The 26,530-nt window shown below is 46.8% G+C and overlaps 1 protein-coding gene across 38 annotated transcripts in view; it reads left to right on the top strand.

Annotated features, from left to right (window-relative positions):
• Positions 1 to 26,530, top strand: part of LOC135263479 (serine/threonine-protein kinase MARK2-like) — a 49,375-nt gene that overhangs the window by 9,964 nt on the left and 12,881 nt on the right. For 8 of the 38 annotated variants that reach the window (XM_064351545.1, XM_064351542.1, XM_064351544.1 and 5 more), the window contains exons 2-16: positions 10,666 to 10,839; positions 12,231 to 12,284; positions 12,946 to 12,994; positions 13,422 to 13,487; positions 14,140 to 14,210; positions 14,448 to 14,504; positions 15,223 to 15,459; positions 15,990 to 16,109; positions 18,177 to 18,315; positions 18,743 to 18,855; positions 19,945 to 20,080; positions 20,283 to 20,410; positions 21,213 to 21,227; positions 21,419 to 21,501; positions 23,781 to 23,930. In XM_064351545.1, the coding sequence (XP_064207615.1) occupies positions 10,702 to 10,839; positions 12,231 to 12,284; positions 12,946 to 12,994; positions 13,422 to 13,487; positions 14,140 to 14,210; positions 14,448 to 14,504; positions 15,223 to 15,459; positions 15,990 to 16,109; positions 18,177 to 18,315; positions 18,743 to 18,855; positions 19,945 to 20,080; positions 20,283 to 20,410; positions 21,213 to 21,227; positions 21,419 to 21,501; positions 23,781 to 23,930 (1,556 nt within the window). In that variant the 5' untranslated portion in view covers positions 10,666 to 10,701. Of the gene's footprint in view, positions 1 to 6,172; positions 6,275 to 10,665; positions 10,840 to 12,230; positions 12,285 to 12,945; positions 12,995 to 13,421; positions 13,488 to 14,139; positions 14,211 to 14,447; positions 14,505 to 15,222; positions 15,460 to 15,989; positions 16,110 to 18,176; positions 18,316 to 18,742; positions 18,856 to 19,944; positions 20,081 to 20,282; positions 20,423 to 20,900; positions 20,916 to 21,124; positions 21,140 to 21,212; positions 21,228 to 21,418; positions 21,502 to 23,780; positions 23,931 to 26,530 lie in introns of all 38 variants that reach the window. The other 30 variants (XM_064351556.1, XM_064351552.1, XM_064351547.1 and 27 more) reach the window with 20 other exon arrangements.

Below are 26,530 nucleotides of genomic sequence, written 5' to 3'. Positions count from 1 at the left end.
CTTCCAGCAGAGCTGTACCAACTAGCCTACTAGTTTGTTAGCTCTGATAGAGAAATAGAAAGTAACTAGAAAGGCCTAAACTCCTGACTTTTGTTTGGTTGTTGCTATAGATCAGATGTAACATTGCTGTTGAGTTGTTGAAGCAGCAATGGCAAGATCGTGTTACACTAAAGTGCGCTGGATCTTGGTTTGCACCATGCTGAACAGCGAATGGACCCCGCCGAACCGGAGACAAATCTGCGGTCAGAACCCAGCCAGGGCCTTGAAACCAGCGTCAGGGTTTGTTATGGTTTAACTGGAGCTGGGATGTAATCTGCTGTCTGGCCCCCACACCTGTCGTCTGTCCGTTAGGCTCTCCCACCCCCTCCACTGCTTCCTTCTCCCCCTCTGCCTGGCCTCCTCAGAGTACCTGCATGGCCTCGTACGGCTTCAGGAGAGACTGAGTAAGGAACTCTTCTTTCATCTGTCCTTTCCGACCCTCCTTTTTGCCCGAATGTCATAGTTGTGTGTCTCCTCCTTGCTGGTCCTGGTGCTGTCGCTGCTTTAAGCTTAGACCCATCCAGTCCTTGCATGTCCCCTCGTCATTAGTCATTCTTTATGAGAATGATCTGTAATCAAACGCACATCCACTCACTGCAGAAGTCTTTTAGGAGCCAAGTAGGGATATTGAGGGTAGACTGAAGGCTCAGTGTAATGTCCAAACAGAGGACGGCTTCCTCTTCAGATCTGTTGTCCCCTCAATAGATCGTACTTACCTGCTCCAACTCCAGGGATGATCGCAGATTTGGTGCGTTTTCATGGCTGAAACAGAATTTTTACTGCGAAAATGGTCCATTATAACTGTGCGAATGAGTCATTTTGGCAGTGAAAATGGTGCCTTTTAACAGTGCATCTTTAGGGTAAAGGGAAACACTGTAATATTTGGGAATGGGTTTTTACTTTTTGAAGTAAATGAGTAATTAAAATATGCATACATAAGTTTTTTTTTTAAAGGGCAGTGCTACTTTTGGGAAGAAATTTAAGAGATACTTTCTCACTGGTATGTTTTAATTTGGCTAATATTTTGGAGTGCATTTTGAGTGCAGTTCTCTAGAGAAGGAAGTGGTGATTCATGTGGCCAAACCTCTCCTGAGTGTGTTGTGTGAGAGAGAACTGATGTACAACTGTTACTGTTGACCAGTCGAACCTTCACACAACTTCTCTTTTTCTCTCTCTCTATCTCCCTCGTTCTTTGCAATTGCATGCTTTCAACACAGGCAAACTGCAGTAGCATGACAGTGAGAATGCCACTTGGTCAGTCAACAGCCTTTTCTATAAAAATATTCTGGTGTTGACAAGACACCGTTTACTTGGCATAGCCTGCTTTTCAGTGGAAGACTGAGCGCTTTAAAATAAGGACTGTGTCAGAAGTTTGCCTCCCTTTATTAAAAGGCTGTTGTTTAATGACAAAATGTAAGCACAGAAAATGTTCCACTGTGTTACTGTGCTTTGGACAGGGTCTAAGCTCCACAGACTGACTGGTAACTGTATGTATTATCTGTTGGTCCCTAACTAGCCTAAATAGTGAAGCAGAAGATGCAATGTAAAAACACAGCTAGCCAGTCAAGTTGACCCATTTGGGTGTATCCATTTAAATCATTGTAATTTATTCCACATTTAGCCTTTTGAAATGTGTTTTAAATTGAAGGGCACATGGTTCCATACAAGTCAATGTCAACAGAAATAAAACCTTGGAAAAATATGGGTACCATGATAAGGAATAAACACATTTTAGAGAGTAATACAGATAAGTTATTTTTTCTTGAAGCGTAAGTCCCATTGACTTGAAATTTGGAACGTGCACTCTTTGTTCAGCTCCCTAAGTAATCCTATTGCATGTTGCTAAATAGGATATGAAATTGACATAAATGACTATTTACCAGCACCAGTTCCTGTTTGGTCAGCATGACATTGGTCATACATGTGCTGTGTATAGACTGACATTATTAAAGATCGAAAAAAGTATTGTGGTGAAAAGCAGGCCTCATGCATTTAGTTTTTCTAATGTTACTACTAATTGCTGTCTGCCAATCCCTTGCTCGAAAGAGGGAAATGTCTTTGTAAACCACTGAAGAGATGGTGTTGCTTTGACATGTGCACTAATACTGGTAGATGGTATATCATAGTTACTATTTGGACTGCAACGATAATCACCATACCGCGGTGATTGGAGACTTACCACGGGTTTGGGCATGTGACCGTCGTCACTGCAATGTTTTTAAATAGCCCTCAGTCCATCCTAGACTGTCCTTTTTCTGATTGGCAGAAAGTTTGTCGGGTACCGCCGTTAATCATTAAGGTTTTCTTTCAGGTTTAGCGTGTCTCTTAGCGTTTAGTGGTTACACATTTATAAGGCACACCTAATATTATTATTATTATTGTTGTTGTTGTTGTTGTTGTTGCTATTGTTATTAACATTTCTAAGTGGAACCCCCCCCGCCCCCCCCATTACCGCTAACTGTGATAAAATCTATCTCTGCCTTCGCGGTATAGGAAATTGTTACTATGTTTAAATGAAGATAAATGCTGGGTATGGTCTGTTAACAATTCAACTAGCTTGTATGTAGCCATGAAGTCATCCTGTCAGGCTTTGTGAGGTCTTGTAGTAGCTTGTTATATTGTGATGTTTTTTTTTTTGTTTTGTTTTGGCTGATAGTTGGTACTGCCTGCAAAGCAGCAACCTTTTGGGATTATGGCAATATATAAGGGAAAACTACAATTGTGTGTTTAATCTTGAAATTGAATAGCCCCAACAAGCTGGTTGTCTGAATAATGCAAGCTAGCTATACGAGAACAGCAAGTGCAGAACAGAGTAGCCTATTGTTGCACATGTGATTAAAAAAAGAATGTAACAAATTATGGCGTTGGAAGCACATGATATTTATTATATAAGGAATCTTAACACAAATTTGAGAGTTGACATACAAGTATTGCAAGTCAGAGGTGAAAACAGCCTATTTTCAATGGGGGTTGATGGCGAATGCGATCTTCTCTCCTGCTGTGGGTGTGGCCTTGTTATGATGTGGAATGCTGTCTGTCCCTGTATTTTAGCCAATGAGCAATTATGCTGCTGACTAGTCTCAGTGGCACCAGACCATTAAGATGAACTTTGAACTTCCATTCTATAAATACTCATAACTCCTACCCTGTTAAAGTAAGACATTTGAAACCATTGTCAGGAGATAATTCTCCTCAACAAGCACATTTTGATGTCCATTAAGTTGTATTTTCACCATTTAGAATGAAACCATCCAGACCCACGGCGCGACTTGGCAAACTATAGTTAGCTAGCTATGGCACGTCCTCACTTCTGTAACGTTATTTGTTGTCCTCCGTGTGTCCATACATCTTCATCGGTGGTTGTAGCTGTGTTTCCTTAGCTCCTACTCATGCGTGCAGGATAGCATCCATACGCATGAACTAGGTTAACCTAGTTAGCGTGACGCCTTTATCTGTCTGTATATCCAAAATCACCACTTCGAACGGCACGACATTTTTAAGCACAGCTTTATCGCCTAACGTTACTTTAGCTAACCCTAACATGTTCGCGTTTCGCCTACTTCTACTAAACGAAGCACCACCTGCGCATGCGTCCCGTTTCGCCTACTCCGACTAAACGAAGCGCCACCTGCGCATGCGTCCGACTAAGTGTTCCTCTCAGATCGTCCGTGAGTGAGTGAGTGAGTGACCACAATTTGCCATGCATAGCCCACGGCGCCAGTTACTGCGCGCTGTGAGAAAAAGGCTGTAATAATAAGATCTCCTCCTAGACTGTTTCATATACTGGCATGCAAATTTGTTCTTAGGAATATCCCATTTAAAAGGTCTAATCTCTGCTAATCATTGTGTCCTTCATTGAAGGAGGCAAACAAAAGCACAGACCGTGTTTCCTTCCTTTGTTTATAAACAACTTTCATGTTCCATCATGGCTGCCAGTTAGTTCTGGGTCATGAGACGTGGGGATAAGGACGTAAGCAAGTAGGCCTATTTTGAACACAGTTGATATTTCAAGCACCTAAGACAACCGTCTCTGACTGTTTTAGTAATGCTATCATCCTGATATGCTATGCAAATTGGCAAGGAAAGTATGCTTTTAAGAAATGTGATGACACTAATAAGGTGATGGTCTGAATTGGCAAGATGCTAACTAAGCTGATGTGCTAATTTCATTATATAATATTATATAGCATTATATAATGTTGTTAGTTGTGCTATTCTATGTGAGCTAAATGCTGTGAACTGATTTGGTTAAATTATTGCTTGGCCATCCTCAAAAGTCTTTGCCTGTGGTTGCTGTGGAATTATCTGTTTCTCAGTGACATTGGTTAAAACATAGGCTAGGTCTACAAAACCCTAGGTCCTGGGGTCAAGCCCACCAACGCATTTTCTTTCTTTTACTTTTTCAGCTGTGAAATGACAAAACTGCATGTTTTAACCATAAAGGAGTTAAATGGTAGTGTATATGCTTATATTTTCCTTGTTGGGGCCTGATGCTTATACCGCTTGTTTGATTAAACTAGCAGTTTCTTTAATTTGTGGAGGCCACATTGTTGTCCATAAAATCCTAATTTTTGAGGTTATCATTATGAGAATGTTGAGCCAATTGTTGGATCTGTAGTGTGTTGTCTCTTTTCTGGGAGCATCCTGAATAGCACATACTTTAATGTGTCATGTAGAACTGGTGAGAACTCGAGTCTAAGGGTTATACTGGGCCAATGTGTGCTTGAAATGTACAGATTTACAGATGTGATTTATCCCAAAGGGACTTCCAGTTTGGGTCATATTACATTTTAGTAGACAGAAAGCCATTCATGATTGCTGCCTGAATGCTTGGAGCACCCCTGGATTGAAGCTTTTTCCCGGGTCAGTGTTGGCCATTGCTTTCCCCTGTTCACAAGGTAATCAGGACCAAACTGCGTGTTTACTTGGTGTGGATTGAGTGTGGCACATTAGCACAGTTGCCGTGGGAACCATTCCCCTCAGACTGCACTCTTGGTTTAAATGAGAAATCATGTCTTTTGGCCACAGTGTGGTGGCGCACAGCTGTCCCTTCATGTCAGTACTTGTGCTGGAGACTCACTGCCTCAGCCTTTCTTCCTGCAGTGACTCCTGCTCTGACTCCTCCCACCCACACTCCAGGCCTCACGGGATTGGTCTGTGTACGCAGCAGTTTAATTACAAAACTACCTCAGCTTGCCCAAGCTTCCTGACTTGTTGGACAGAAAAAAAATCCTTCTGAGCTCTCTCTCTCTCTGTCTCTCTTTTTCTCTGTCTCTCTTTTCTGTGTGTTTGCACATTATCTCTATTTACAATTTTTCCCAAAGCAGTTTGCTCGCCTGCGTTTGTTTGATCACGTGTGGATCAATTATTGTATTACAGCTCCTCGGTCATCAGTGTTAAGTCAGTTGAGACTTGGCAATGATTGACAGCAATGTTTCCACACTGTCATGTTATGCATTCGCTGTGGTATATGAACTGCAGAAAAGTGCAGTAGCATATGGTTATAGTGTTGTTCCTTATCGTTCTTTTTAATCTGTAGGAAGTAGGTTTGTCACGGTGTTACTATTTTGACCCTGGTGTTGATTCCTTCTGAAACACCATTAATACCAGTATTACAGTCAGTCCTAAGAAAAACAATGGTGTCCGCATTGCACGAACATAGCCAAAATAAACTTGCCTACAAAATAAGGGTAAACTTAAAATAAATGTGCAACGAGGTGAATTAACTTTGGTAAATTACCTAAATTAGTTAATGACTAATATTGTTGTCCATTTGTTTTATTCAAGTGGCTGGTGATGTGAAAATAGACAGGGTGGACACCCTTTAAACAGCATTGGCCTCAACCTGTTTTCATTCATTTTGGTGTGCCAATGATCTGAATAATACTTTGGCTGCTAAAGGTACAGCTTCTTTCTTCTCATCACCTGGGGGAGATTAAAGAAATACACGATACTGTATCAGATGGTGACATGTACAGGGACGGAAAATAAGGAACAAAGTGATCCAAGCACTCTAATTCACCATCGAATTCGATGGGAATGGGAAGATGAAGATTTTTCAAAGTTTTCAAAGACATGACAAGGAGAAGGACTTGTGTTTTTTAAAATGGAACCCTTTAATGTCTCCTTACAGAATTGGCAGTGATTGCTAGTTTCCACTGAAGCACCTTAAATCACAACGGACCTATCCACTGACCTGTAGTTTTTTTAACTCCTTGAAGAGGTTGGGATGCATGTAAGTTGGTCGCGTTGCCTCCCTTGGACTGTAATGCTTTGACACATCTTTTGCGGTATCTGGGTTTGCCTTTATTTTCTCTATAAGCAGTGCAGTTCTACATTTAATTTTTGGTGACTGCTTTTGATCGAGCATGGGATGGGGCAGCAGGGATTTTTAAAGTTTGCGGTCATGTAGCTGGTGTTGGCTTTCCTGTCTTTCCTCTTGTTTTCCAGCCACACATGCGATATGCAGTACACACACATGCACACACACTCTCACACACAAAAACACACGCACTCAAGAGCACACACACACACACGCATGCACACACACACACACACACTCAAGTGCACATGCACGCGCACACAGACACACGCACGCACACACACACATGCACGCACACACACACACACACACTCCATTGGGGAAGTAGTACTGCCCCTTGTGAAGATGCACACACATGACGCGGCAGCCTCATCTGCAGCGCATGCGTATGGGCTCCTGCACTGTGCTCATCAGTGAAGCACACCCAAACTAATGGCAGTGGATGAGGTGGTCTATACCAGAGGCGAATGTGGTGCCAACATTGGGCAGCACAGCTTTGCACAGTTTGCACTATACATTTGCTACATATTTTGGCTTGCTGTGTGCTGCACAATAATGTGTTAATGCACATAAATCTGCAGTTAAACGCTCGATGCATATGACCTGATTTTGATCGCATAGTTGTATAAGATTTCCTCCTTTTTTTGAAAGATATTTTGCTAATGGATTTAACATTGCGCTAGCCATCTAGGTAATTAAACAATTAGTTTAATCACAAAACCATGTAATTTATATCTCCTAGTGTTATACAAATGATTGTAATCGATGGCTAATCATATAAGTAAAAATGTAACATTCAGACATTGACAGATAAGTAGTACCATATATGTACACGTGTGTATGTATGCGCATATGTATAAGTGCATGTGTGCGTATGCCCACTGCACACTGCATTGCTTGCTCTTACAGCCACTGCAGGTCCCTGCACAGGGCTGTACAGTAAGACACCACAATGCTCAGTAAATAATATGGCAGCCCAACACAAAGTACAATATGCATCAGAGATGCCAGAAATTAATTTGCCATGTTGGTTCTGCTGCTTGGGAGGTTCGTCGTGATAACATCACAGAATCTCAAACCTTCTCTGAAGCAGGTCCCTTCATGTGAAATTGGACACATTTTGTCGTTACCCACGCAGGCTTTTGAGAAATTGAGCTTTTGGCTGAGAAGCTTCCAGATGAGTCAGTCCATTTCCTAGCTGTCCTCTTCCTCGCTTGTCTGTAGATGAAAGAAGTTATGCAATCTGGCCACGGAAAGACTTAACAGCAGTGGCTAACTGTGGAGGGCGGCTAAGACATCAGTGATTTTGGTCTGGTGTCAGGATGACATCACCTGCTGCTATCATCGTTTTCTCCAGTAGGCGATTGTGAAATTGCTCAGCCAAATGCACTGTACAAATGTACTTACATTTTTATGTTTTTGTACCTTTCCGGTTTCAATTAATTGTTCAATTGTTGCCTCTGAATTGAACTTAGTTTTGGGTAATGAGGAGAGTGTATTAAGTACGCTATCGTGTTTTATGTAACTTCTGTTGTATAGAAGTTAACTGTTATGTTGTGAGTGGGGGTAAATATAGGGGTTAGTAATTTGGCAATTAATTTGGTATGGTTACTTAACTTCACAGAATTTTGGGTCTTTTAATGGGAGTTCACTTTATGTTGTTGGTATTTCAGTGTTATTTGTGATTGTTTTTGCTGGTATGGGGGGATTCTGGGATTTGTGGTCTAAATCCTAAAATAAAATACTTTTAGTCGCGCATAAAAACTGTCTAGGCCAATCAAAAATGCAGTAAGCAGAAATAATGTCAGAAGTCCCCAGAAAATGGGGACTCTCCCTTTAAATTTTATTTGAGATGTCAGTGCCATTATTTTCAACATATTTATTTTCAAGCTTCATTTAAAACTTCCCTTATTTTGATGTACAATGCAGAGAAAATATTGTCAAATCAGAGCTCTTCACGTGTCACATGACATTAGCTGTTGTAGATGTTTATGGAGGATATGTGTAGACCTATATTAAATTTTCAGTTCTAAAAACACTTCAATAATTCTGTATTTATTTTGCTTGTTCTTGGGGAAATGCTCATTTCAGTTTTGTGTGGGTGTCTGGAGTTGTGTAGATAATGGTATGATGGGCGTGGGTTGGTGAGATCATCAGGACTGTGCAAAAGGTACACTATTTTCACAATCTGTCATTGTGTAAAGTCAACAGTCCCAGAATGCACCTGTACTTTACTGAATGCCACAAAAAATCTGAAATATGGCCAAGTTGTCAGAAGCCTGTCACAAGTCATAGCCTACATAAAATAAAGCCTGCAGTTATATACCATCCTTGATTGCTTTGAGTAGGTTGTATCCCTCGTTCATATTGAGCACAGATTTAAATTTCCATTGCTGTGAACTGTAACATATGAACACCAGCCCATCTGCTGTCTCCACAAAAGCACTCTTCGATCAGAGATTGACTTGAGAAAAGAACATTTAATTGAATTGAATCTGTAGATGTGGAATGACTGCAAATTTAGAGCGTGGCTTGGAAATATAAATAAACCTCTCCATTTCACTCTCTGTCACCTGCTGGCTCTCCTGCAAAAATACTCGCTGTCCCATACTCTCTCCCCTCTGTCTGCCCCCCCACCCCCCATTACTGGTCAGTGTCACCTGTCTGTATGGGTCGGAAGGCTGGGGTCAGAGGGGGGAGAGAGGTGGGATGTCCTGATGAACAGAATCTTTCTTTTTAATGGTCTAACTCGCTGACCCAAGATCAGAGCACCCTAGTCATCTACCATTTCTTTTTTCTGTGATTTTACTGGCTACTCTGGGAAATACTGCTTTTCAGACGCCTACAATCCTCAACCAGAGGGAGGCAAAGGGTTGTAAAACGGAGGGCTGGGCAACGTAAGCACATGCAAGAGCTTTTGGACCTTCTCGACAGCTGTTAGCAGAGAATGTTCAGCAGTAAAGCCAAATGCTTGTGGCTCCCAGAGACTCTTTGGGTCTGTAAATCAGTATTTCCAGCTTATTCATGAAAAATTGCTTCCATTTCCTTTTTTAAGATTTTTCCTATTGGTGGGACTAAAGCATATAGATAATCCTAGTAGTTCCATTTAATGTGAATCACCCTTACCACTGTATTTTCGCATCATTTTTCTTGGTGCTCTTTTCCAAATTAATTAGTTGATGTTGCAAAGGAAGCATATGTAAGAAACATATTACCCAGGAAACTTTTCCATGATACATAAAGATGGAGCACTCAGCTGTCATTGCACGTAGTGAAAGAATGTAGTTAAAGAATTGGGACAACGGGAGACTCACTTTTTCAGAATGCAGCAGTTGTCATTTGGTCAGAAAATGTGAGGAGGGGCTTGTATACCCCTGTATACGAGGTGCACTGCTCCGGTTTTCCTTCTTTCTTTGGGAATATTGGAAAACTCTCCCTGTTTCTTCCGGACAGTGTGGTTGACTAATGTGGCCTCTTTGACCCTAACTTTCTGGGCATATGCTAGCGTCCCTCACAACAAAAATCAGGAGAGACGTCTTGAGCTTTGTGGCTACCTCAGTAGTGGTTTTAAATGCAACGCTGAGAAGCCCCATTGAACTGTATTTTGGCTTTGACCTCCAACAACCTTTAGCTGTTATGCTTGGCAGGTAAAAATATTGTGCAGATGGGCCACATGGTGGCGCTGTCGTGCACATGACAAACTTTTCCGATCCCAGCCCCATGTAACCAAAAGGTATTAAATTTGGTATGTTGGTATAGCCACTTTGTTGGTGTTTCTACTGTTTTGATATTTTTGAAAACTACATTATACCTTCAACAAGTTTATTACAATATCTAGGCTAGCTGTCTGCTGCTTTTTGGGGTGTTCTCAGTACCAGTAGTTCATGTAATTCATTGAATGGCTAAGGAGTCCACACACCTTGTTCTCAAGGCCTTAATTAGCATCTGATTGAAAGAAAACCACAAAAACCCGCAGGCAGTGCGGCTCCCTTAGGATTCAGTTTGACACCCCTGATCTAGCAAGTTATTTGTTTATCCTGTTCTCTTACACTATTGATGTAGAGCTCATTACATTAGTTATTACATTATCTGGTGTTATTTCTGTATCCTTTCCTACAATTCCAGTGTTATCCTTGACTCTCTGAAATGCCTCAAGCATGCCTCAACAGAAAGTTTCAGTTTCCTATTTCCTAAAAGTAAAATAATGAAATGAAACATCGCCTTTTTTAAACACAGCTTTGTTTGTAATAAATAATGAATGCTTAACTGTGAGGTTAATCCGTCCCTCTCTGTCTTCCCCTCAGTCTCACTCGGACTCCAAGGCGGGGGGGCGACCCAGCATGCCGCGATGCCAGAGCTCGGTTGCGACCACGGCGGACGAGCAGCCGCACATCGGCAACTACCGGCTGCTGAAGACAATCGGCAAGGGCAACTTCGCCAAGGTCAAGCTGGCCAGACACGTGCTCACCGGGAAAGAGGTGCGTGAGCCTGCGCTTTCACTCACACGGTGACAGAGTACCGGTGGCTGGGCTGATGTTTGGTGTCAGCCTCATAGAGGATTGACAGATGAGTGGACGAATGATGGGCCTTAGGTATGGGGAGACATTTCTTATTGGCCAACTAGCAAGAAGGGCTTATGAACTAACAGCCGCAGTCTGGAGTGTGATGTGTGATAAGAGCACCGTTCCCAGGAGCAATGATTTCAGATTTGAATTTTATATATCTATTTATAGACCAAAAACTGTACAAACTCTCTGTACAAGAGAGTTGTCTCTTGAGATTTACATTATTTGTTTTTCCAGACCCTAAATGTCTCTGGGGGCCTCAAGTATTTGGCTTTATTGCTGAACATATGCAAATATAGCTTCATTTTATTTTTGGGTGAACTGCCCCCTTTAATCGTTTGGAATGAAAACCAGCATACACAGGAGGCCACTGGTCTAGGAAATTTAGTTACTGTTAGGAACTGGCCAGGAGCAAAATCTGCAGGTCTCATTTGCCTGCTTGGTTCTTTGGCTTAAGCTCTGTGCTCTGCTCTGCTGCATGTGTGAATGGGAGCATGCTCAGTTTGACCCAGCTCTCTCAAAGCCTCGCATGGGGTTGCCATGGTTCTCAAAAATCTTGAAATAGCTTGATTTTGAAGGTAGAAAAGTCAGTGTTGTGGAGGCCTTGATGGTTTTTTAAAAATCTGCATTGTAGCTAAATGGAGAGCCGAGGTGGGCTGAATGGCCTGTCGTCATTATTACATATTCTTAAATTCTTGTGTTTTCATTTGGTTTATGTAAAAAGAAACACCTCCTTCCAACCCGCTGTGTTCAGCAGTGTCAGTATTCCACCTTCCACAGCATGCGGTTTCCCAGATAAGCTGGTTGCATTCCAAGGCTTGTTAAAATTTTCTTTAGGGTTGCTTTGCCTATTGTTTTGCCTATTGTACTTTCATTGTCTAGTGGGCTAATTGGTAGTTTGTACAACAACACTTTCAAAGTAGTATTCCCTATACTGCAAATTTGGCAGAATATAGTTTGTAAAAAATAGGTTAAATAAATTTTTTTTAACAAAATTGGACTTTGTGATTCTTGTTTAATTAGCCTGTTTTTGTGTTATTCTGTTTTACCATACAAAGTCAGGCAACACAAAACCTCTTCCTCTTGATGCAAAGTCAGAGTAAAAACTCAGATAAGCAGATGCCCTGCTACTCAGTCTGTGCAATGTTTAGGCCTGCGTTTGCTGCCTATAGGAGTTCAAATGGAATCCCATCATGCCCGCTTTACTCATAAATCCTTCACTTCACCCAGCCACACCGGAATTCTGTTATTACCCACCCCAGGCAGTTCTCTCTCCTCATTGGTCAGCTTTCCTTATCATCCAGGTGGCTGTGAAAATCATAGACAAGACTCAGCTCAACTCCTCCAGTCTCCAGAAGGTGAGTGACTTTCCTGTGACTCCTACTGTTAACCAGAAGGGGGTGATGGGGGCTTTTATTTCTATATCCACTCTTGTCCTGTGTGACTGGGACCACCCCCAAATTTTACCGCCTCCACCATCACCCCTGTCCGCCCCTAACCCCCAGTAGCACCCTGGGCATAGCCATCTCTCTCACGCATTCTTTTGTTCTCTGAAGTTCTGAATCAGACTGGTTTGGTTTATTTCTCTGGCTTCCCTGGGGTCCTGGGCAGAAGAGGGTAATTACAGGAAATGAGGCTCAATGACTTCCTGTACAGAGAGGTGTGGTTGCACTGTATTACACATGCAAAGCACCCCTCCACCCCAACATACATACGTGCACGCGCGCGCACACACACACACACACACACACACACACAAATGCTTCCAAAAGTGCCCTGTAGAGCTCCAGTATTGTCTGACTCATAGGTCTTTTAAGAGGGTGCACACACTGACACAGAATTGCTCAAACATGCATAGATGGGTATACATGGCCTCAAAGAAAGCTGACTGCAGAAAATAGTTTTTTTGTCCATCCGATGCACCCTTGAGTAAAGTTTCTCGCGCAAATACACGCACATGTTCGCTCACACTTTCTGAAGATTAACTCCGTTTTTTGTCCGATCCGCTTTGTTCCCCAGCTGTTTCGTGAAGTCAGGATCATGAAGCTTTTGAATCACCCCAATATCGGTGAGTTTTTCACCCGGTCAAATACATGCGTGGAGAGACGTTTTAAGTTCAGAACTCTCTTGTGCTTTGCTCACGCGTTCCTGCAGTTTGGGAACAGTTAGTTCTTACAGTGGGTCAGCCCGAGAGAGCGCCTCATTAGATTTATGAGCGCACGCCTTCTGAATATCAAACCGCTCCTCTGCATATTCAGTGTGCTCAAGGGAGCTGCAGCTGAAAGTGAATCGTTTTTGCGCATGCCACTTATGTTGCACTCCCAGCATGCAGAATTAGCAGCCTGTGTTGCGCTTCTGGTGGGGGTAATTGGGGAAAAAAAGATGCGCATTGAGGAGCGATGCGGATGTAAAGCATTTGTGTGAATAAAGAGAAATGTATTTGTTATGGAAATGAGTCCTAATGGCCTCTCTCTGGTTCCATCTTTCCCTCCCAGTTAAGTTATTTGAAGTCATAGAGACGGAGAAGACGCTGTATCTGGTTATGGAGTATGCTAGTGGAGGTGAGAACTTCCCCACTGTTCTTTCCCACTGTTTATTTGCAGGCTCACACACACACAATTACACAGTACACAAGCATACGAAGGAAAAGAAGAACAATATATTGGGGCAGAAACTGAATTTTGAATAATTTATTAAAACAAATTAATAATTTACTATTATAGAAACATAAATTATATAGACTGTCATTATAGATACGATGGCCCGTTACATTTGGATAGCTGTACTGGATACAAAAAGAATGTCGAATGAGAGTTAGCCATGACTTCTACGTAGTCCTTGAGATTACGTCATCTATTTGCACAGCAGATGCCACAGTATAAATCTCCCTACACACTTGCAGCCCTGCTGTACAGCTGCATTATTCTGGTGTGGGTGAGGAGGAGCAGTTTACTTCCAGAGAAGCACCGGTTTGTCAGGCTTGGCTATCGGCTGCTCCTGCTAGCTGCTGAATGCCATCAAGCATATTTTATCTGTGAAGTGTGATACTGAAGCATTTTTTGTAGAATGGGTGTTATGGGTGGAAATAGTCTGAGGCATCCCTCCTTCTCTTCCTCTCTCCCCCTTTCTCCCTCCCTCCCTCTCTCCCTCCCTACCTCCCTCCCTCTCTCCCTCCCTCCCTCCCTCCCTCTCTCTCCCTCCTCTCCTCATTAGGTGAAGTGTTTGATTACCTCGTCGCTCACGGCCGGATGAAAGAGAAAGAGGCTCGTGCCAAATTCCGACAGGTGAGGCGGTGCCTCAGGCGGGGGGGGGGCTAGCTGGCCACGCGGCGCAAACGCACATCAGCGGGGCTCAGCATGGGCACAGAATGGGAAAATAACGGGTGACACGTGTAAAATCATGTTCTTTTCTCCCCATTTCTGTATGAATTAACCTCTGATGCAGTTGCAGCCGTCCTGAGTGTGTGAGAGAGTGCTGCCTCTGTCAAGCCTTAACCGCACCTTCCTCTCTTCTCTATGCAGATCGTTTCAGCTGTGCAGTACTGCCACCAGAAGTGCATTGTACACAGAGACCTGAAGGTGAGATTGGGGGTGAGAGGGTGTGAAAGGGGGAACACTGGTGGGATGGTGTAGGAGAGGAGACACAGGTGGGAGGGTGTAGGAGAGGGGACACAGGTGGGAGGGTGTAGGAGAGGGGACACAGGTGGGAGGGTGTAGGAGAGGGGACACAGGTGGGAGGGTGTAGGAGAGGGGACAGGTGGGAGGGTGTAGAAGAGGACACAGGTGAGAGGGTGTAGGAGAGGGGACACAGGTGGGAGGGTGTAGGAGAGGAGACAGGTTAGAGGATGTAGGAGAGGAGACAGGTGAGAGGGTGTAGGAGAGGGGACACAGGTGAGAGGGTGTAGGAGAGGGGACAGGTGAGAGGGTGTAGGAGAGGAGACAGGTGAGAGGGTGTAGGAGAGGGGACACAGGTGGGAGGGTGTAGGAGAGGAGACAGGTTAGAGGATGTAGGAGAGGAGACAGGTGAGAGGGTGTAGGAGAGGGGACACAGGTGAGAGGGTGTAGGAGAGGGGACACAGGTGGGAGGGTGTAGGAGAGGGGACACAGATGAGTGGGTTTAGGAGTGGGAATGAGGAAGTATAAAAATGCAGGTGAGATGGTAGAGATGAGGACAGGAAATTTGATTGGATGATGAGGAGTGGCTAGGGGGACGGGTAAGGAGCACTGGGCAGGATTTGGGAGGTGGAAATGACTCCTTAATCATCCACCTGTACAATCCCTTCTCTCTCTTTCTCAGGCGGAGAACCTCCTCCTGGATTCGGAGATGAACATCAAGATCGCGGACTTCGGCTTCAGTAACGAGTTCACGCTGGGGAACAAGCTGGACACGTTCTGCGGGAGCCCGCCCTACGCCGCCCCCGAGCTCTTCCAGGGCAAGAAGTATGACGGGCCCGAGGTGGACGTGTGGAGCCTGGGCGTCATCCTCTACACGCTGGTCAGCGGCTCGCTGCCCTTCGACGGACAGAACCTCAAGGTGCTGACCCTTGAGTTTGGGGGGACGGGGCACTGACGGATGGAACCTTTTGTCATTGATTTCTCCTTATTGGTCAGGAAATTCAGATTTTCAGAACCTAATTCTTATGGTCTTACTCACTGTGTTCAACAGTTGCCATTGGCGGTCCACGCTCAGAGCGCCATGGTCATTTCCTGTTTCTGTTTTCTGAGGCGTTTTTCTGTGGCTTTCCTTGATTGAGCTGCAAATTCACATTTCATACTGTAAATGTTCTGAGCCACAAAAAACATGTATGTTTATGATGTCCAGGTGCACACATTCAGAGCTTGGGTACAGAGCTGATAGAAGAATAATGTTCAGCTGTTTAACTATAAAACCCACATACTTTGTGTTCTGAATCTGTTTTTCCTGATTAATCAGAAAAATCAGGGGGAAGTCACATTCCTGTTGAGATGACTGTTGTCTGGGATCAACTGACATAAAACCTGTTCCATCTCTCTCCCTTTCTCTCTTTGTCTCTCCCTCCCTCGCTCTCCCTCTCACACCCCCAGGAGCTGCGTGAGCGGGTTTTGAGAGGGAAGTACAGGATTCCTTTCTACATGTCCACAGACTGCGAGAACCTGCTCAAGAAGTTTCTCATCCTCAATCCAACCAAGAGGGGAAGCCTAGAGGTCAGTGGCAGTCCATATAAGGGCAGCTAGCCATGCCTCTTCATATTATTACATCTTGTATAACAGCCACACCTCTTTTATAATTACATCATATACAATGTGACCTCACCCCTTCATATTTCACAAATCACCACGGGGGTATTTCACAGGTAACTTTTATAAATATTTTCAATAGGGTGAAATCTGATTTGATGGAAGCAGACTTATTTCAGAACATTTCCTGAAGTAAGCTGGCTGACCAGCTTTGAATGTACCTTCCATGTGTTTTCCTGTTATATGTGTACCATTGCGGTTATCAGTTCAAAGTAGTGGCATATTTGAACCACAACTTTCACTGGGCCAGCTACTAGCCAGGTAATGAGAGGAGCTAGAAGATGGCCGCTGGAACAGGAGAAAGAATGAGGAAGTCTGGATCATTACTCAGTCATTAGTCATTACTCTGCTCTGAAGTTGGTAAATGAATGTGCCGTTGGATGCAGTGTAGCGACACCAGTGGTAAAAAAATTACTATTTTTTTTTAAAGCACCACTCCATGTTTATTGGCTCGCTAGCTAGTTATTAGACGTTTTTATGTCGGGAAATATACACCCATAAATTTTAAGTGACTTTGACTTTGGAAAGGACGGCCAGTTTCACTTTCTGGGATTGCACTGCGTTACATCCTGACTATTCTATGCTGTCCCCTGTGTCTCACGTTCCCCCTGTCCTGTCCTCACCTGCCCTCTTTCACCTTTTCTCCCCCCTGTACCCCTCTTTCTCTTCCCACTCCCCCTCTCTCTCCATCCTGCTCACACTCCTCTCTCTCCCTATGGCTCACCCTCTCCCCCTCTCTGTCTCCTGCTCACACCCCCTCTCCTGCTCACCCTCTCCCCTCTCTGTCTCCTGCTCACACCCCCCTCTCCTGCTCACCCTCTCTCCCCCCTCTCTGTCTCCTGCTCACACCCCCCCGCTCCTGCTCACACTTTCCCCTCTCTGTCTCCCTGCTCACCCTCTCCCCCTCTCTGTCTCCTGCTCACACCCCCTCTCTCCTGTCTCACCCTCTCCCCCTCTCTGTTCTCCCTCTCCTGCTCACTCTCCCCCTCTCTCTGCTCACCCTCTCTTTCCTTTCCTCTCTGTCTCCTGCTCACACCCCCCGCTCCTGCTCACACCTTCCCCTCTCTGTCTCCTGCTCACACTCTCCCCCTCTCTGTCTCCTGCTCACACTCTTCCCCTCTCTGTCTCCTGCTCACACTCTCCCCCTCTCCTCTCCTTCACTCTCCCTCCCTACCTCACCCTCTGTCCTTCCTCTCTCCTCTACCTTCCTCGTCATCTTACTTCCCTCTCTCTCTCCCTCTCCCCTCCTGTTCTGCTCTCACTCCCTCCCCCCTCCATCCTCCCCCTCTGTTCCTCTCCTCCCCTCTTTTCTCACTCTCCTGCCTCTCTCTCCTCTCTCTTCTCTCTCCTTCCTCTCTCCTCCCCTCTACCCCCTTTCTGCTCTCTCCTCCCCACTCCCTTTCTCCTCTCTCCCTCTCTCTTCTCTCTCTCTCCTCTGTCCTCTCTCTCACCCTCACTCGCTCCCTCCCTTCTCTCCTCTCCCCCTTCGCTCCCTCCTTCTTCTCCTCTCCCCCTCCTCCCCTTTCCTCTCTCCCCCTCGCTCCCTCCCTCTTCTCCCTCTCCCCCTCGCTCCCTCTCTCTCTCACCTCTCCCCCTCCACCTCTCCCTCGCTCCCTCCCTCTCACCTCTCCCCTCTCGCTCCCTCTCTCCCTCTCCTCACCTCTCCCCCTCCTCCCTCCCTCTCCTCACCTCTCACCCCCCCTCGCTCCCTCCCTCTCTCACCTCTCCTTCTCGCTCCTCCCTCTCTCACCTCTCCCCCTCGCTCCCTCCCTCTCTCACCTCTCCCCCTCGCTCCCTCCCTCTCTCACCTCTCCCCCTCGCTCCCTCCCTCTCTCACCTCTCCCCCTCGCTCCCTCCCTCTCTCACCTCTCCTTCTCGCTCCCTCCCTCTCTCACCTCTCCCCCTCGCTCCCTCCCTCTCTCACCTCTCCCCCTCGCTCCCTCCCTCTCTCACCTCTCCCCCTCTCTCCCTCAGCAGCAGGTAATGAGGGACCGCTGGATGAACGTGGGCCATGAGGAGGAGGAGCTGAAGCCGTACGTGGAGCCGCAGCCCGACTATAAGGACCCCAGGAGGACAGGTCAGCCACGCGCTGGCGCAGAGGGCTGGAAGAGAGGTGGGGCCGGCGTCCTGCGGGGGGCGCTGCACTCTGGGCGGGGTGGGGGGCGCGTGGTGTGAGGGCACGGGTGCGGCTGTGGGCTCTCTCCCCGGGAGGGTGGGGCGGGCGAGGAGAGGATCCCGTTTTCGACTCGGTAATGATCGGGAGCGTTTCTACACCTTCTGAGCGCGTGCGCGTTTGTGTGTGTGCACGTCTGCTTCACTGCATGCTCCGTTGGTTCGCCCCCTTCTTCGTTTGGTCTGTGAGGTTGAGTGCGAGTTTGCCCCCGTGTGTCCTTGTGCACATGTGCATGCCTGAGTCTGTTTGCATACATTACTCACCCCAGGGTGAGTATTGGCTTTGCCTCGTGGTGTGGGAGCCTGATGTGGATGTTAGAGTCAGTAGTGTGGGTCCAGGGGTAATCCTGTCTCTCTGCTCTCCTCAGATGTGATGCTGCAGATGGGCTACTCTCAGGAGGAGATCCAGGACTCTCTCATTAACCAAAAATACAACGAGGTGATGGCTACATACCTCCTACTGGACTACAGGAACTCAGAGGTATACAGCCAAGCACACTGACACACAGACACTCGCACACGCACGCACACTGACACACACACACACACTCACTGATAAACACGCAAACAGACACCCACATATAGACACACTCACACACACAGATAAACACGCACGCAGACACATCCGCACACGAGAGTAAGCACTGCTCCAAACTCGGGGTTATGCAGGTGTTGAGTGGATACACTGCAGTGAGGGCCAGTGTGCACGATCGCACACCTGGGGACATTTTATCCGTAAATCTTCTGATGTATTTATCAGCGATCCTAACAGTATGGTTCCCTCCAAAATGGTTCCCTCCAAAATAACAGATTTATGCTCGCTTAAAATGTAGAATTGCATTTGAACTTGGTCTCACTCAAAAGCTAATTACAGTATGTATGTTTTAATTACTGCCTGCTTATCTAAAATTAGCTATAGTTTGAGTACAGCTGCAGTTGTCGGTAATGGCAAAATGAGCTCTCCTAAGTGGAAGCTAAATTTTGCAGTCAAGCCGAAGCCTCATAAGTTCTTACCCTGCTGTTTTTCTGTCTCATTATTTTTCAGTATAGCTCCCACACACAGGACTGTAAATAGATTGCACTCATCAGGAAAATAAACACTTTTTTCTGCTCTGTATCAACAGCTGGCATGTAGAGCCAGACTGAGAGGCTGATAGGCAACTAGAGCCAGAATGAAGGACAGTCAGCATGCAGAGCCAGACTGAGAGGCTGATAGGCAACTAGAGCCAGAATGAAGGACAGTCAGCATGCAGAGCCAGACTGAGGGGCAGTCAGCATGCAGAGCCAGACTGAGGGGCAGTCAGTAAATACCGTCACACTGAGGGGCAGTTAGCATGTAGCAAGACTAAAGGGCAGTTATCATGTGGAGCCAATCTGAAGGGTAGTTGATCACAAATGTTTTTAAAGGTTTGTAGCAATTCAGTTTGGTGTACCCTTGCCTCAGTACAATACGTTTTCATTTTAATTGTTAAGCAGAAGCGAGCAGGTCACCGGAGACAGGGAGAGCTCTGTTGCACTGTCATGTGATGTTCTGACATTCTCTCTCTCTCCTGCTGCTGCTGCTTCTTAGATGGGCGAGGGCGTCAGCCTGTCAATCAAGTCCCGCCATGGAAACGACCTCACAAACAGCAATGTCCAGTCGCCTCCCCAGAAGGTACAGCGCAGTGTCTCTTCCAATCAGAAGCCCAGGAGATCCGCAGACCAAGGTTCATTTTAGATTTTTTCAGAAATAAAAATGTCCTGCTTTCCTGTTCCTGCTACCTTTGTCCTTTTCCCCTTTCTGGCTCCGTCCCTCTCCCAGTTTCTCTCTCTGGCTCCTCCCTCTGTCCCTCTTTCTTTCTCTCTCTGTTCCACCCTCTCTCTCTTTCTGTCTCATGCTACTCCTCATTTGTTTCTCCTCCCTCTTAGGCTCATCCTACTCAAAGCGCTCCCAGGTGGACAGTAAACACAGCGCTGAGGATTCTGGGAGGAAAGGGTCAGGCGGCTCCGCGAAAGTGCCACCGAGTCCCCTCAACGCAGACCGTAAGAAGAGCACTACCCCATCCTCAGTGAGTACATATATACCGCACACACACACTCCTACCCCATCCTCAGTGAGTACATATATACCGCACACACACACTCCTACCCTATCCTCAGTGAGTACATATATACCGCACACACACACTCCTACCCCATCCTCAGTGAGTACATATATACCGCACACACACACTCCTACCCCATCCTCAGTGAGTGCATGTATACCGCACACACACACTCCTACCCCATCCTCAGTGAGTACATATATACCGCACACACACACTCCTACCCCATCCTCAGTGAGTACATATATACCGCACACACACACTCCTACCCCATCCTCAGTGAGTACATATATACCGCACACACACACTCCTACCCCATCCTCAGTGAGTACATATATACCGCACACACACACTCCTACCCCATCCTCAGTGAGTACATATACCGCACACACACACTCCTACCCCATCCTCAGTGAGTACATATATACCGCACACACACACTCCTACCCCATCCTCAGTGAGTACATATAACCGCCACACACACTCCTACCCCATCCTCAGTGAGTACATGTATACCACACACACACCACTCCTACCCCATCCTCAGTGAGTACATATATACCGCACACACACACTCCTACCCCATCCTCAGTGAGTACATATATACCGCACACACACACTCCTACCCTATCCTCAGTGAGTACATATATACCGCACACACGCACTCCTACCCCATCCTCACTGAGTACATATACCGCACACACATGCATTCCTACCCCATCCTCACTGAGTACATATACCGCACACACGCATTCCTACCCCATCCTCAGTAATTACTTATACTGCACACACACTGCGTCATAACACCCAGACACACCCTCTACAAGGAGTACATATGCCCCCCCCCCCCCCCACTCACACGCGTATACACACGAACACACACACGCACCCACCCCCCCACCCACCCTCAGTATCACTGAACGCAGGATGACCCCTTTTCCCTGACTCTGTGCTTTACAGAACAGCATCCTGTCCACTGGTACGAGTCGCAATCGGAGCTCCCCTGTGCCTGATCGAGAATCGGTTCAGAACGGCAAGGACAGGTACGCTACTACTGCAAAACCGCATATGTGAACACACACAGACACGTTAACGCCATCGTAGATGCACTCAAAATGAAAGCAAATTATGTGTCAGCTGAGGAGTGCGAAGAATCACATGCACTTATTTTAAAGAGGTATTGCTAGTTCTCTCTGACTGGGTACAGGATTAGCGATGTTTACATATGCGAGGAGAATGCTGGTTTGAACAACCCTGGTCTGCGTTGTGTAAGGCTTCATCTGAATGAGCTCCCTGTCAACCTGGGGCTGGCAGCCTGTATTGTGAACGCATCAGCTGGTTCTGACAGTAAACACGCTCACACACTCACGTACACACTCACGCACGCGCACACACACACGCACACACGCATGCTCACATACACACACACACACACACACACGCTCGCTCACGCACTCGCACACACACATGCTCACGCACTCGCACACACGCATGCTCGCTCACACACACACTCACACTCACACTCTCACACACACACACACACACTCACACACTCACACACTCTCTCACATCCACTCACACTCACACTCACACACACACACACACACACACACACACACACTCACTCTCACACACTCTCACACACACACACACTCACACTCACACTCTCCACACACACACACACACACACACACACTCACACTCTCACACACACACACACACACTCCACTCACACTCTCACACACACCACACACACACACACACACACACACACCACACACTCTCTCACACACTCACACTCACACACTCTCACACACACACACTCACACACACACACACACACTCACACACACTCACACTCTCTCACACAACACGCACACACACACACACCTCACACACACACACACACCACACACACACACACACACACACTCACGCATGCACACACACACACACATACACCACACACACTCACACACACACACACACACTCACGCATGCACACACACACACACACACACCACACACACTCACACACACACACTCACACACACACACAGGCACACACACACGCACACACACTTCACACACACACACAACACTCTCACACATCACACACACACACTACACACAACACACACACACACACACACACACACACACACACACACACACACACACACACACACACACACACACACACACACCTCAGGCAGAGAACCTGGCGCTCACAGCGCTGCAGTTGGCAGTGGTGCCGTGGCCAGGCGGCAGACTCCTGACGCACAGCGGAGTCATCGGGCTAAACCCCAAAACAGCCCGGCTGGCAGTGCGCCCCTCTCTCCCGTACCTGCGCACTCACCACCCCGTCCCGTATCCAGACTCCCTTCTCTCTTTCCGCTTCAGCTTTCATTCAGTGCTTCGGGTGAAGCACTGCATTTTGATTGGTTGTGTATTTTGGGTTGTAGTTGGGACATGGTTCTGGGTTCATGTTCATGAATCATCTCTGAATATAATCGCATGTGCATGCATACTGTATGTGTGGTGTACAGTGTCTATACTGTATATCGTACGTAGCAATCAACAACTTCTGTACGGTATATACTGTTGGTGTTCTTTTCTCAAATTTTAAACATGGTGTGAGTCAGCTTTTACTTTGACAAGTTTGGCAAGCTGACCTTTGTGTTTTTTAATTCCCCTTCACCAAAAGATAGTGGTGTCGACCGTTTGCTGTTGAATTTCTCATGATTACGCAATTTAATCACGTGAGTGTGTGCGTGTCTATGTGTGTGGGAGTGCGTGTGTGAGTTCGCATATGTGAGCGCACGTGTGAGAGTGTGCATGTGTGTGAGTGGGTGTGTGTGAGAGTGCGCGTGTTTGTGAGGGTGTGCGTGTGTGTGAGTAGGTGAGTGAGAGAGTGCGCGTGTTTGTGAGGGTGTGCGTGTGTGTGAGTGGGTGAGTGTGTGTGAGTGGGTGTGTGAGAGAGTGCGCGTGTTTGTGAGGGTGTGCGTGTGTGTGAGTGGGTGAGTGTGTGTGAGTGGGTGAGTGAGAGAGTGTGCGTGTTTGTGAGGGTGTGCGTGTGTGTGAGTGGGTGAGTGTGTTCGGTATTTGGTCCCCATTTCCTCACTGGGTGTCCCTATGCTCCTCGCCCTCTTTGCGGCGTGCTTGGTGTGGGTGTGTGCTCTGTGTGCAGGTGTTTGCTGCTCTGTGTGCGGGTGTGCGCGCTCTGGGTGCGGGTGTACACGCACGCTCTCTGACCCCGCCCCCTCGGCCCGCTCTCGCCCCATTCTCTCTCTCGGGCTGTGTCCCTCTCTCTCCCCTCCAGCAGCTTGGCCACCTCAGGGTCCCGCGCCTCCACGGCCCCGGCCTCCGCCGTTCTCTCCTCCTCCTCCTCCTCCTCCCGCTCCCGACACCACAAGTCCCTGTCCACCTCGGCCCACCCCAGCCCCCCTGACCTCCACGCACAGCTCCCCAGGCAAGTGAGGGAGGAGCAGGACAGTGCTGGGAGGGGAGGTGTTTAGGAGTCCCCACAGGGAGGTGCTGTGTCAGGTGGCTTCGTCAGCAGAAAGAGAGGGATGGGTAAAGTTGGGAGGAGACTTTCAGGAGGGATCTTTTTGGGATTGTCGAAGGCGAGCTTCCTCACGTTTGACAGATGGAGAAGGAAACGGAGTGGCAGGTTGATTTGAAATGGGACCGAGTGAAAAACACAGTATCAATCACCAGTTCAGCAAACCACAGTTCAGCAATGGGTACCAATCAAAATAGGCGTTTTTATGGGAAATGTCTGTGAGAGGGAGATTACTTAGATTATGGGGTGTTGTAGCAAAGGTTGTATCTGTTGTAATATGGTTAGCGACAGTACATACCGTGAAGACGGCAAACCTTAGTCCTGCCCTGAAAGTTTTTTCCGTTGCTGAGCCAATAACTTAATTAGCCGTGATCAGCCCCAACTCTCCATTACTTGAGCCCCCTCCTCTATTACATCACTTTGACATCACTCACACTCTACCCAATCACTTTATGGCCACACAGATAGCGTTCACACTCTGTACTGACGACCACATATCATAAATCCACCCATTCCACACTGTACAGCACTGAGCCCAAGAGAGCATATACAAGTGTCTGTGTGTGTGTTTGAGCTGAGTGTGTGTAATTAAGTGTGCTTGTATGTGATTCTATGCGTGTGTGAGCTGAATGCATGTAGCTATGCATGTGTGCTTGTATGTGATTGTGTGTGTGTATGTGTGTATGAGCGGAGTGCATGCGTGCGTGTGCATGTGCGAGTGTTCATGCAAGCGTGTGTGTGTGTGTGTGCATGCATGCGTGTGTGTGTGCATGCGTGCGTGTGCATGTGCGTGTGTTCATGCAAGCGTGTGTGTGTGTGTGTGTGTGCATGCATGCGTGTGTGTGTGCATGCGTGCGTGTGCATGTGCGTGTGTTCATGCAAGCGTGTGTGTGCACATGCGTGTGTGTTTGTGTGTGTGTGTGAGTGTGTGTGTGAGTGTGTATGAGCGGAGTGCATGCGTGCGTGTGCATGTGCGAGTGTTCATGCAAGCGTGTATGTGTGTGCATGCGTGCGTGTGCATGTGCGTGTGTTCATGCAAGCGCGTGTGTGTGTGCATGCGTGCGTGTGCATGTGCGTGTGTTCATGCAAGCGTGTGTGTGCACATGCGTGTGTGTGTGTGTGTGTGTGTGTGTGTGTGTGTGTGTGTGTGTGTGTTTGTGTGTGTTTTTGCTCCCTGCTGTGCGCTGCTGCTCTGGTGGCGTGTGCTTGGCTCTGGGTGTCTCTCAGCTCAGCGGCCTGATCAAACTGGCATCCCGCGGTCTCCTGCTTCACCACCCTCACCCCGTATCCACCATCCTTCTGTTCCATCGAAAAACGCCTCCACCCACACCTGCCCCCCCGTCCCACTTTTTTGGGTTCGACTGTCAGCAAATAAACAAGCACAGATCAGAGGAAAGCTGCTGCACTGGGGGAACTCTATGTAGTGATCTGATACAGGAAACCCCGCTATGTCAGCTTTATAGCTACTTCATTACAGAACACTTGGCTGGCTAACAAACTTAACTGTCTATCCAGAATGTGCGAGCCCCACATGGTTGGCATCGTGTTACTCTTATTGTTATAAGCCAAAGGATGCTACCGCTGGCCAGTAGTTGCTGCTGTTTGAGTTCTAGTGATTGGCTTAAAGCCGATTCTGATACAGAACCAGTCAGATTCTTTGTACATTAATAGAAGCAAGGTTATCTACATAACCGAATGTTGTTTAAATAACGGAAACCAACCAATAAGGGACGAGGAAATCTACGTAATTCATGCCTAAACAAAGACCATGTTTACATACGTATAGTAAGAACAACTTAAAAACCAAAATGATAACAAATAGTAAATATTAATGTTACATTATAATCTAAACTTAAAAAAAGCTATCTATTGACCTAACTCATGAAACTGAACCACTAACACTGTAATCATTACATCAACTAGCTGTGTGGTCCATTTTGCTTGGAATAAACAACTACTTATATATCTATATATATGGGAATAATTGTATGTTATTTGTAAGATTTGAAAAAGGAAACGGTAATTAAAATGGCTGTTTTGGCCGAGTCTCACGGCGAAGGGCAGCGGGGGCTTTAGCGTAGCGGTTTCTGTGCTCTGCTGCTCCCGTTCGCGTTTAAAAACGAGTTTCCTAAAGCAGCGGAAGAAGTGGAGGCTTCAGCCTTAGGGAGGCGCCGCCGCACCTCCTCGTCACCGGGGGCCCGCCGGCACAGCCTGTCTGTTCTGGCGGCGGCGGCGGCAGCGTGGGGACGGGGAGAGCGCGCACTCGGCGGGCCCAGCACCCCCCTCCCTCCCTTTGCGCCGCGTTCACTCCTCTGTGTGTTTCGCAGTGTCTCCCTACAGGGGCCCGAGTGTGAAGCCTGGGACTTTAATGTCCATTTAGATTCAGGCTTTTAGCTCTGTGCTGCAGCAGCTTGTATTCATTGATCAGGGACAGAGTGTAATTAAAGGCACGTGACAATCGTGAGTTACGTTTCGCATAAAAACAGGAGACATTATCACACTATGTG

Source organism: Anguilla rostrata, chromosome 9 (assembly GCF_018555375.3).
Source record: "Anguilla rostrata isolate EN2019 chromosome 9, ASM1855537v3, whole genome shotgun sequence".
Lineage (NCBI taxonomy): Eukaryota > Metazoa > Chordata > Actinopteri > Anguilliformes > Anguillidae > Anguilla > Anguilla rostrata.
Note: the sequence above shows the minus strand (reverse complement) of the source record. Positions and strands in the feature narration are given on the sequence as shown.